This window comes from Maniola jurtina, chromosome 27, assembly GCF_905333055.1.
Source record: "Maniola jurtina chromosome 27, ilManJurt1.1, whole genome shotgun sequence".
NCBI classification, from domain to species: domain Eukaryota; kingdom Metazoa; phylum Arthropoda; class Insecta; order Lepidoptera; family Nymphalidae; genus Maniola; species Maniola jurtina.
The window spans coordinates 6,637,367-6,650,251 of record NC_060055.1 but is presented as its reverse complement, the minus strand read 5'-3'; the positions used below and the strand labels follow the sequence as shown (position 1 = coordinate 6,650,251).

The 12,885-nt window shown below is 38.0% G+C and overlaps 1 protein-coding gene across 1 annotated transcript; it reads left to right on the top strand.

Annotated features, from left to right (window-relative positions):
* The first annotated feature begins 5,191 nt into the window (after positions 1-5,191).
* LOC123879015 lies at positions 5,192-12,885 on the top strand. The gene is made up of 5 exons (XM_045926480.1): positions 5,192-5,206; positions 8,925-9,210; positions 10,428-10,574; positions 11,123-11,221; positions 12,591-12,885. The coding sequence occupies exons 2-5, from the start codon at positions 8,925-8,927 to the stop codon at positions 12,761-12,763; spliced, it is 705 nt and encodes a 234-aa protein (XP_045782436.1). The 5' UTR covers positions 5,192-5,206; the 3' UTR covers positions 12,764-12,885.

The window sequence follows — 12,885 nt, the reverse complement described above, 5'->3', positions numbered from 1 at the left end:
TGTAAAGCGAAGACTGGCTTTGAAAATTTCAGGGGATACTAAGGTTCTGAAACGCGCATGCGTGGTTCAAAGGTCGAAGATTTAAGGGGTGGGTTTTAGGGGTGGGTCAATATGGAACCAGGTCACCCCCACCCCCCCTTTTGGGTCCGATGAAGCGTGCGAGTTACGGTTCGGGAAACATCAAATTTTATGATAAGATTTTTTGATATTTGATTCGATATCACGGATATTAAGTCTGGTGGTGTGATAAATTTTTTATGGCCATTCTGTGATTCTGTTTGTGATATTAAAATGTATAGAAATATATAATTAGTAATTGTACTGATGTCTATTCTAAACGGGCACTTTTACCTTCTTCTGAACTTTCAAAAATCCTTTCTTAGCGGATTTCTACGTCATAATAGGTAGGTACCTGCATGCCAAACAACCCGATCCGTCCAGTAGTCTGCAGTGTTCATTCTTAGATCAGTCAGTCAGTCAGTCAGTTGGCTTTTCCTTCTAAGTATATATTTAGACTAGCTCATGTTCGCGACTTCGTTCGCGATTCTAACAGTTTTAACCGATTTATATGAAATTTGGTACAGAGGTGGCTTACGCCCCGGAAATTGACTCCGGAAAAGCAAACAGTTCCCATGGGATTTTTAAAAACCCAAATGCACGTGGACGGAGTCGCGGGCATCATTTAGTATCATATATAAATGTACTTGAGTTTTATATAACGAGTAGGAGTGGGTGCAGAACTTAACTGATTAACCTTTGGCATTTCTGGAAAAGGTCAACAGTAAAACCTACGCATTTCCGGGAAAGGTCATGTGACATATCTACCCACTCAGTGCAGATAATATTACAGTAGAAATTAGATAGGTAATGGTCGTGACCTTGTCCGCGTAAGTTTCAGTTTTTTTTAATCCCCTGGGAACTTTTTGATTCTCTGGGATGAAATTTGTCTACATGTGTCATTTGTTAAAATCTGTTGAAAGGATGAGCCGTGAAAAGGCACAATATGGCACAATCTAAGAGACATAGAACAAAGTCAAAAGTCAAAATCATTCATTCAAAGTTTAGGTACTATTGTACTCCTTTTGTTTGTCCGATTTGTTAGATTTGAAAGATGATGTAGTGGTGGTAATTAATTACGTAAACTTAAAACTAAAGGTACGAGGGTTCCAAACGCGCCCAAGTCTAAGAAGAGCCCACAACAAACTCAGCAATAGCATCCCGTTGGCATGCTTCGGGCGCATAATCCTAATAAAACCTCTCGTACTGCCAAGGGTCACTGGTAGAGATCTCTTATAGAAACAAGTGCTTCCCGGTCCACTTTTTCTTTCTTTTTTATTTATATTGTTACAACTTTCTGGTACAAATAAAAAAAAAATTGGTTGTCTGTAAAGTCGGTTTACTGACGATAGTTGAACGTGACAACAAAGGCCGATTGTGCTTCTTTGTCGCTCGTTCCGCGCTCTCGCTTGCTCTTCAAGCCTTACATGGAACGCCTCAGAGCGAGGTAACGCCGCATGAGTCATGTTTTTTCATGCGTGCAGCCGGCTCTATCGAATTATAAGACGTTGTCACGTCAAAAAAACTCTCAGAAGTCTGACTCAAAGCCATTAAACAATTTAGCTCACTCAATACTCTAATTTGCACTAAAAACCACACTAAAGCACACTCAACCCCCATCAACCCTCTACCTCCGGATTGCAACCCCCCCCCCCCCCCCCTAGCCGTGGGCGTATGACGTCAGTAGGCGGGACCACGCCTTGCAAGGAGTCTGTAGATTAGTAGTATAGTTATATTGAATTTGTGAATAGTTGACATTTACTTTTAAGATGGAGGTGGGTTAGATATCTTTTAATTAGATCTATGGTGCATGACACCGGTCTGCCCGCGAAATTCAAATTTTATTTGGTTTTTCGCGTTTTTCGTAATTTGTCAACTAATACGAAGTAGGCTTATGGCATTTTAATTGCGCCAAATGGCAGTATCATTCTCACAGGTTTATATAAAAATCTTTGCTTGAAAGGGTCCAGTTTGTGAAATTAGTTATAGTATCGACTTATTTGTAAGTAACTCATGTCAAACTCATTATTTTGACTAATTTCTTAAAAACACTTTCAAGTAAAGATTTTTATCTAATCCTGTGAAGATGATACTGCCATTGGCGGAATTAAAGTGCCATAACTATAAACCTACTTTGTCGTACCTATTAGTTTACAAATTGCGAAAGAAACTCGCGGGCAAACCCGTGTCAGGCACCTTAAAGAATGTTAGCTAGGTAAAGTTTTTACAGTTTTAATACACTTCTTACACGCTTCTCCATAAAAACATATTTCGCCTATTATAGGTATTCTATTCTTTGTTGTTCTACATCTAAGTATATCTATGCCATATATCGATTTATCCCTCCATTATCTATGCCCTAAAACAATTAATGTAGTAAAATTGTTTGTATTTTAAACTAGCTGATGCCCGCGACCTATGCGCCTACCCACTCTTAATTTCAGCCAAATCCACCTAGTAGTTTTTGCGTGAAGGAGTAACAAATATACACACACACATACTATCGCCTTAATAATATTAGTGTGATGTTATTTCTCTTAAAAAAATCTCTATTTTAGGGCAATTTCGTGCGTAAAGAAAATATTATATAGGTACCTAAAAAACTAGAAAGTGGAAAAATTACCAACTCCATGTCACGCTTTACTTCATAATAATTTCAAATGTTTTAAAATGCATATATGTAAAATGTTTTCTTTTGCCCAAAATAACCGTAATTCCAAATGTCGATTTGCAATTTTCACTTTGCCGTTTTTGATTAAAAAAATTTGAATCTCAAGATAAATTCATTCCCAGCCAAATCCGTCTAGTAGTTTCTACGTGAAAGAGTAACAAACATCCATCCATACATACAAACTTTCGCGTTCATAATAGGTATAAGTAGGATCTACTGTCACACTAATATTATAAAGACGAAATTTGTATGTGTGTGTGTGTGTGTATGTGTGTTTGTTACTCCTTCACGCAAAAATTACTGGTCGGATTGGGCTGAAATTTAGAATAGAGATAGAATATACCTATATCCACGCGGACGAAGTCGCGGGCGTCAGCTAGTCACACTAATAAAGGCGAAAGTTTGTATGTGTGTGTGTATGTGTGTGTGTGTGTATGTTTGTTACTCCTTCACGCAAAAACTACTGGACGGATTTGGCTGAAATTTGGAATGGAGATAGATAATATCCTGGATTAGCACATAGGCTACTTTTTATCCCGGAAAATCAAAGAGTTCCCACGGGATTTCAAAAACCTAAATCCACGCGGGCGAAGTCGCGGGCATCAGCTAGTTAGGAATAATTGTTTTCGGTTGCAAGGTCGCTCATCTAACATAGCTATCTGTAGCTAAGCCTCTGATAACGAATGATATCGCGAAAGCTTCAAAAAGCTTGGTCAATAATGTCTTATCAGTATTAAGTAACGGTACAGAGTAATTCAAATACAGAACGTGATATTTTAGACTAGCTGATACGGATTTTTTTTTAAATCCCGTGGGAATTTGATTTTCCGGAATAAAAAGTAGCCTATGTCACTCTCCAGGTCTTTAACTATATAGCTACATGAAAAAAAACCGGCCAAGTGTGAGTCAGACTCGTGCACCGAGGGTTCCGTACTCTGGTATTCTTTCCGACATTTTGCACGATAAATCAAAAACTATTATGATTAAAAATAAATAAAAATCAGTTTTAGAATGTTCAAGTAAAGCCCTTTCATATGATACCCCACTTGGTTATTATAGTTATCTTACCTTGAAAATTGAAATACATTTTAATTTTTTTTTTAATGATGACGTAACTACAAATTCACGGTTTTCGAATTTATTTCTTTACTTGTTCTATAAGAGTTACCTACCTGCCTTTCATGATTCTAGGTCAACGGGAAGTACCCTATTGGTTTCTTGACAGACACGACGAACGGACGGACAGACAGACAGACAACAAAGTGGTCCTATAAGGGTTCCGTTTTTTCTTTTGAGGTACGGGCCCCTAAAAATTAGCCTATGTCACTCTTCAGGTCTTTAACTAATATGCCTACATGAAAAAAATCACGTCGATCCGGCGCTCCATAACGTGATTGAAGGACAAACCAATACACCAAGAAACAAACACACTTTTATTATGCCACTGCCCTAAATTCGGCCAAGAAGACATTTTGTATGTTGTACAGAAGCAGACGTTACTTTGCGGAAGTCAATGATATACAAGGAACCAAAAACTTCATCACACTATTATTATATTATACTAATATTATAAAGGCGAAAGTTTGTATGTGTGTGTGTGTGTGTGTGTGTGTATGTGTGTGTGTATGTTTGTTACTCCTTCACGCAAAAACTACTGAATGGATTTGGCTGAAATTCGGAATGGAGATAGATAATATCCTGGATTAGCACATAGGCTACTTTTTATCCCGGAAAACCAATGAGTTCCCACGGGATTTCGAAAAACGTAAATCCACGCAGACGAAGTCGCGGGCGTCAGCTAGTTTGCTATAATTACCGCTAAAGAAAAATCTGTATGGTGCAACATGCAGCATGCGATGTGCACCGTCTGCCCTCCTACTACTAAACATGCAGGAAAAGCCAGCCACCAAGCAAGCAATACGCACCACCACCACGCAGCACCACACAAATCCCAAAACCACTCGACGCACGTTTCGCGCCGACACCGGAGCATCCTCAGGAGATGTAGACCTTACAATGCCCCAAAAGTAAAGCTTTTGCATTCAGATTTTTCTGGTTTAGCGGATTATAAAAAAATAAAAAAAAATAGCAAAGTAGAGGATGCCAGCGACTTCGCCAGCCTGGTTTTCTGTTTTTTTTTAATCCTGTAGGAACTCATTGATTTTCCGGGATAACAAGTATCCTATGTCCTTCCCCGGGATGTATCCCAAGTCTGTTTTATTAAAATCAGTTCAGCGGTTGGGCCGTGAAAACGTAGCAGACAGACAGACACACTTTCGCATTTGTAATATTAGCATGGATTAAGTTTTTGGTTCCCTTGTACAAGAAGACAATGTTGTATCTATTCATTACTCTGTACCTTTGCACTGTACACTGAAAGGTATATCTTATACACTTAGGTATAATCAATTAAACGGGCACAATCCAGAAAAGCTTTCATTGTACTTCAGTGAAGCACTTTGTAACCACATCTTGAATGTAAGTTTCTTTTTATTTAGTTTAATATTATTTTATTTTTGTTAATATCCTTAACTATCGACCCGCCCCGGCTTCGCACGGGTGGACATTTATTTTTTCTATTTTCCGGGATAAAATATAGCCTATACGGATTCGGAAGAATCCCTCTAAGTAATGGTAAAAGAAATTTTGAAATCGGTCCAGTAGTTTTTGAGCCTATTCAATACAAACATACAAAAATACAAAGGTTTCCTCTTTATAATATTATATCCTTAATTGAATAATTTATCCCGGGATAAAAAGTAGCCTATGTGCTAATCCAGGATATTATCTTTCACAATCCTTTCAGGCAAATCCGTTCAGTAGTTTTTGCTTGAAGGAGTAACAGACATACACACAAACTTTTGCCTTTATAATATTAGTGTGATTAGTGTGATAGTGTGATTTAGTTAGGTATTGCTCATACGACTAATTAGTTTATCTCTAATGAAGATAGAATTGTGGAAATGTTTATGGTTAGTTACATATTAGAATAATGTTCAATATACATATAACCACTATGTGTCTTCGACTTAATATATCAAATATGAACGTTTACCTTTCGTACTATGGTTTTTGACGGCAGTGCTTTTCTATACCAGAGTAAAAAGATTTTGACTTGAAGCCTGTGACGGGCTTAGAAATGTGTAAGCGGCGAAGCTCAAAGGAGAGATGTGTTTGACCTATGTGTGTGTATGAATGAATGGATGAATGAATATACTTTACACCACAAAATTAACACAGAAAAATACATACAAAGCAAACAAAATATAGGCAGGTAGGTTGTGTGTAGTTTATGACCACATTTTAGTGTTATTTTTGTGATGTATTCCTAGTTTTTGGATTTTTCCGTTACTTGTGCTATAAGACTTACCTACCTGCCAAATTTCATGATTATAGGTCAACGGTAAGTACCCTAGAGGTTTTCTGGACAGACACGTCAGATGGACAAACAGACAAACAGAGACAGACAGACAGAGGTAAGTACGAAATCTTAAAAATGCATTCACCAAAATACCAAAGCACCGTAATCTCAATACACCGTTCAACCCACACCAAAACGTACACAAATATATAAGCTGTTATATACTACATAGCCACCCTGGATCAATACCGGATCCAACCTCTCTTTCTGACGCATATGGCTGTCCCTGTCTATAGAGCCTTCAGTTCGAAGGCATCGAGGGAAAACAGAGAACAAAGGCTTTTTGAATAGCCTTTCATTTGAACCTATAGTTTTTTTAAAGCACTGTCTCTCTATGATAACCTTCTTTTCAGAGTTATATGCGATAAAAGCAATGAAAATATATTACTTGTGAAAACGGAGAAGAAAAACGGAACTGTCTGTCTGTTCGTCCGTCCGTCGTATCTGTCAAGAAAACCTATAGGGTACTTTTCGTTGACCTAGAATCATGAAAGACAGGTAGGTAGGTCTTAAAGCACAAGTACAGGAATAAATCTGAAAACCGTGAATTTGTGGTTACATCGCAGAAAAAAAATTAAAATGTGTTTTAATTTTCAAAGTAAGATAACTAAGTATATCAAGTAGGGTATCATATGAAAGGGCTTTACTTGAAAATTCTTAAACAGATTTTTATTTATTTTTAAGCAGTTTTTGATTTATCGTGCAAAATGTCGGAAAAATAACTGAGTACGGAACCCTCGGTGCGCGAGTCTGACTCGCACTTGGCCGGATATTTTTTTGGTAAATTCCGAACAGCAGTTGGTACCTACTCTATTTAGATTACAATCTACCCAATACCCATGGATGAAGCTAAGAAGTATAGTTATAGGTAAATGGGGTTATTCAAGGGGCGGACCAACAAATTCCTGAAAGGCCCTCAGGTGCTGCAATTGTTCATGGGCGGCGGTAATCACTTAACATCAGGTGACCCGCCTGCTCGTTTGCTTGCTATTTTTATTTAAAAAAAAGTGATATTATATTATTAACCTAGACTTATAAACGTACTCATACCTAAGGTTCCTTTACCGTTGAAGCAAGTGATAGGTAAGTATTTAAGTAATTGCTTCAAAAGCACATAACTTAGAAAAGTTAGAGGTGCGTGCCCGGGTTCGAATCCCAACTTCTCGAATAGAAGACCAACGTCTTTTCCACTAAGCTATCATCACTGCTCGAAACTTTAATATCAAAGTCAAAGTCAAAATCATTTATTCAAAGTAGGTACAATTGTACTCCTTTTGATGGTCGAAATTGTTAAATTTGTACGATATAGTGGTGATAATTAATTACGTAACTTAAAACTAAAGCTACGAGGGTTCCAAACGCGCCCAAGTCTGAGATAATCTGAGAGAGAGATGTCTATCAAGTGAGAATTAGTGCTCTATATCGCAAGAAACTTTTTAGTTCATGTACAAACTTTGGTATTGTAAGACATCGTTCGCAGACCTCAAATGATACACGATCGTCTAAATAAACTTGGTACTGCGACTAGCATTACCATGCTGTCTAGATTTTCCCGGAAAAATCTAGACTGTCTGGTACCTACTTAGGTACTTATATTTTAAGACAAAGCTTTTCGAAGGCAAATAAGTAACTAAAGTATCTACTTAAGTAATGCTTATAAATCAGTTAAATAATGTTCTAAGCATATCCAAGGAATAGGTATACTTATACGTACTTAATCTAAAAAAAAATCTTTTGCAAATGATTCAAGAAACCAAGAGACATTTCAACATTTCTTCAATCAGACCTTTTTCAACATCAAAAATGTTATTCATAGATATGATGTTATTTTCCCGGAAAAATTTCGGAAAAATCGTAATTGTGGTCAAGCGCTTACCTATAGTGAATAAAAAAAAAAAAAAAACCTCCTTAAATTAATATTTTTGTTTCTAGCTACTGTAGAGAACTGTAATGTTATGTAAAACCTTATTCTTTTGAATAAAATAGGTAGGTATAAGTATTTTACAAGAAAAATGAAAAAAAAATCCCATTGATTTCTTGAAATAAACCATAATCAATAATAGGTAACTAAAGGATGATTCTAAAAGAATTTTACAAAAGGTATGTTTAACTTCGCTATATTTAAATACTGATCACAACTCAAAAAAAACCGGCCAAGTGCGAGTCCGACTCGTGCACCGAGGGTTCCGTACTCGGGTATTTTTCTAACATTTTGCACGATAGGTAAATCAAAAACTATTATGCATAAAAATAATTAAAAATCTGTTTTAGAATGTACAGGTAAAGTCCTTTCATATGATACCCCACTTGGTACCTATAGTTATCTTACTTTGAAAATTGAAACATATTTTAATTTTTTTTTTTTCAAATGATGTAACCACAAATTCGCGGTATTCAGATTTAGGTGAATAGTTATGTGCTATAAGACCTACCTACCTGCCAAATTTCATGATTCTAGGACAACGGGAAGTACTTGACAGACCGACAGACAGACAGACAGGCAGGCAGACAGACAGACAACAAAGTGATAAGGGTTCCGTTTTTCCTTTTGAGGTACGGAACCCTAAAAATCCAAGAAACACAAAATTTTCAACTTTTCTTCAAACAGACATCAAAAGGGATTATTCTAGAGGAAAGTAACAGTAGTTAAACATCACTCTATAAGACCCGAAAAGAAAATCATAACGTCACAACTCAAAGAAAAACTAAAGTCACAACTCAAACAAAAAAAGAGACATTTTAATCATTCCTAAATCAAAAACCCTTTGTTTTTAGATGAGGACAAAATCTATTCTTACCCTTTTGGGCGTGGTGGCTATTATGCAAGCACCCTGTATCGCGAAAACCGACCAATCACAGGCCAATGTCGCGGAAAACCCACCAATGGACGACTCGGTTGCTGGAGTGAGACAGAGAGACACCCCGGAGGTTGTATTACAGTTGAAATATAGTGAAGGGGAGCTGAATAAGATATATTTGACTCAGTTCAGGAAAGAAGCTAAGGGTTGGGAGCCTCCAGTACTTGCCCGGAGGTCTCTGTGCGCGGACCTGTGTTACTCAGGTGTTTTTTTTTAATTTTGTGTTTGTTTTTGTGTTTAGTGTTGTGTTGTTTTATTCAATTGTGTGGTTTAAGCTGTTTTTGTTTAAAGGTAAGTTATTTGAGTTTACTTATAATCAAGTAACGTTTTGAAGGTGGTGGGTTAGGCACTTTTAATCAAAGACGCTAAGTGGATGGGTGACCGAACTTTGACACCCATCCGCTTAGTTTGGGAGTTTATGGGGTTAACAAAACGGTTATTTTACTAAATATTTCTAAGAACAAGCTACGGCTTTGATTATGACGTTATACCTAGGTAGGTATATTATATCCACGTCCACACCAACAAAAATTTGTATTGTCAAAAAAAACCGGTCAAGTGCGAGATAAGCCTCAATCTTTTAGGGTTCCGTATATAAATATGAACATCAATATTTTGCTGTATGAAATATTAATTCTTTTCCGAGCTAGAAAATTGTAATAAACCGTGAAAGAAAAATCAATTTCGTTTGAAAAGTGTTCGTTTGTTTTTGTCATGAAGCTTACAAACTATTTTAGTAATCATTGTTTTCAGCATTTGTTGTTTAAATAGTAGGTATATGATACTAATATACCGAAACTTCATATTCCTAACTGGTTTAGTTTTTGAGATAGCCCCCGTCACAAAATGGTCTAACTTTGACGGCACCCCATTTCCTTATTTTTAAGGTAAAAAAAAATTAAAAATGTATTCGCATAGGTACCTACATCAATGAGTTCTAAACAACAACTTGTACCCCACATGCTAGGGTAAGATTTTTTTTTGGCTCCATTTTCATGTACGGGAGCCTCCCTTATAGAATTTTTAATTCAACATTTGGGTCAACGTTCTACACCAAATACCAAAATTTCAGGTTTGTAACTCATTTAGTCTACGAGCTAGAGAACTGTGACACGCATACAGATAGACGGACAGACAGACAACAGATTGACATTAGTAGACCCGTTTGTACCCTTTAAGGACGGAAACCTGAAAACAACGATTTATAAAAAAGTTTGTAACAAATATTTCATAGCTGGTATACCCAAAATACGATGTTCACAATTATGTACGGAACCCTAAAAGAGCGAGGTCCAACTCGCACTTGACCGGTTTTTGTCTTTGTTATTTGTATGGAATTACGTAACAGAGAGATCCCTATACTAACTTCTCTCCGTGGGTAGAATATTGTACCAAGTGTCAATGTTAAGATGGTTCCTAGGTCTCGGAGGCGATTCCTGCGGGTCCAACTGTGGGGCCATGATGCCGGTGGGCCTCAAAACGGCCCTAAACAGCTCCAACTCAACGGATGTGGTATATGGCGAGCCTAGGGTACAGGTCTGCCCTGTGCTGTGTAAGAATGGATTGGGTGAGTGTTATATGCTACCTAAAATTTGCAAAAAATCCTGTATTTTTTAAAAGTTCGCGCTATATTGCAAAAAACATCCGACTGACGCTAGAGGTCGACGAACGGTGTGTAGATAGGTACCGTGGGGCTAATGCGGCGTCGTAGGTGGAACTCCGAAAAGTTAGAGGTGCGTGCCCGAGATAAAAAACCGGACCACCCAAAAACCGATCACTTTTAACCACTACTCTATCACCACTCAATTAAAATTTAGGATACAGTAAATGGCCTATGCTCTACTTGCCACGCCCTATGTCAAAAGTCAAAAATCAAAATCATTTATTCAAAGTCGGTACTATTATAGGTACCTACACCTTTTGTTTGTCAGATTTGTAGTGATTTGTGTGATTTTGTAGATAGTGATGATAATAATTAATTACGTAAACTTAAAACTAAAGCTAGGAGGGTTCCAAACGCGCCCAAGTCTGAGAAGAGACCACAACAACTCAGCCGGGTAAAATGTCCAGCAGTAGAGTGTGGACGCACTGATTGATTGGTAAACGTTCCACCAGGTCAACCTTTGTGCAGCTGTGGGGAAAACGAGCCTGAACCCACGGATTGGAGTGCCGTATGCGGAACCTTCTGCACCTCGGACAACTACGTGCTACGCGGTAAGCTTTATTTATCTATTTATTAAGAGCAATCTCCCCATCACTCACTACATTCAAGGTCAATGAGAAGTATATAGGTTTTCTTGACAGACACGACAGACGGACAGACAGACTGACATGCAGACTGACAGACAGACTGACAGACAGACAGATAACGAAGTGATCCTATTATATATAAGATACCGTTTTTCCTGTTGAGGTACGGAACACTAAAAAAAGAAAACATAATAAAAACAGAAGAACTAACTGACATAGTTAAACTACAGCCTAAGCTACCTACTAAGAAAATATTTTGAGAAATTGCCAAGGGATCCTTAAAAACTTAAAACCAACGCGGACCAAGTTATACGAAAATGCTTATTTAGTTGTAAATATTGCTTTCACATGTACTAATATTATAATGAATAGAATAAAACATCTACGGGCTACGGCTGCTTTGAAAAGTACAAGTGAAAGTGCTACAATAACGCTACGAAGGTCTACGAGAGTTCTACGTACGTAGCAGTATCGAACTAAGGGCGATTGCGCACTGCATCCGATCCGAATCCGTGAAACTACGTTCCGAAGTAGTCATAGAACTATTTGCATGGTAGCTTACGCGCTAGCTCCGACTTCCGTCATCCGAGTTCTCTCCGTCATCCGTGACAATATCTCGGATGTGCCTCGGATTCAAATCGGACGTATGACGTAGATATGTCAAAGATGTCCACTGAATAGCTTGGATTTGGATCAGAGATAATATCCGAGTTCGGACCAAGTTTTTTAAATCCGCATTTTGACGGACTCAGATCGGATGAGTGCGTAACTGCTCTAAGCCCAAATAATATTATTATTTTAATGATCTATCACATCACACTTTACACCAATATTATAAAGGCGAAAGTTTGTGTGTATTATGTGTGTGTGTGTGTGTGTGTGTGTGTGTGTATGTGTGTGTGTGTGTGTGTGTATGTTTGTTACTCCTTCACGCAAAAACTACTAGACGGATTTGGCTGAAATTTGGATTGGAGATAGGTAATATCCTGGATTAACACATAGGCTACTTTTTATCCGGGAAAATCAAAGAGTTCTCACGGGATTTCGAAAAACCTAAATCCACGCGGGCGAAGTCGCGGGCATCGGCTAGTTCTAGATAAAAAGGAAAAGGTGCCTGACTGACTGACTGATCTATCAATAAACAGCTCAAACTACTGAACGAATCGGGCTGAAAGGCATGCAGGTAGCTGTTATAACATAGACATCTGCTAAGAAAAGATTTTTGGAAATTCAATCCCCTAAGGGGTAAAATAGGGGTTTGAAAGTGTTGTACACGCGGACAAAGTCGCGAGTAAAAGCTAGTAAAATCATATAAGTTAATTTTTGTACGCAGGATGCCCAGCCTGCAGCCAACCTGCCAACGAAGCGACCCAACCAGCAATCCACTCAGTTCTACCCAGCAGCAGGTCTTTAAATACCGTGGAAGGTTGGAGGTCCTGGTGCAACGTGCAATGCCGCCAGGGACAAGGTGGCGCCGCGTGCAACTGTGATACTGCCCCATTTTAGTAGACCAGAAGACCCAGAAGACCAAAGTATCCGATGAGACCAAAAAATCCAAAAAAATCCGAAATAAAAGCACTAGAAAATTTCTAACGACCAAAGTGATGCAAACCCAAAATAAATCCGAC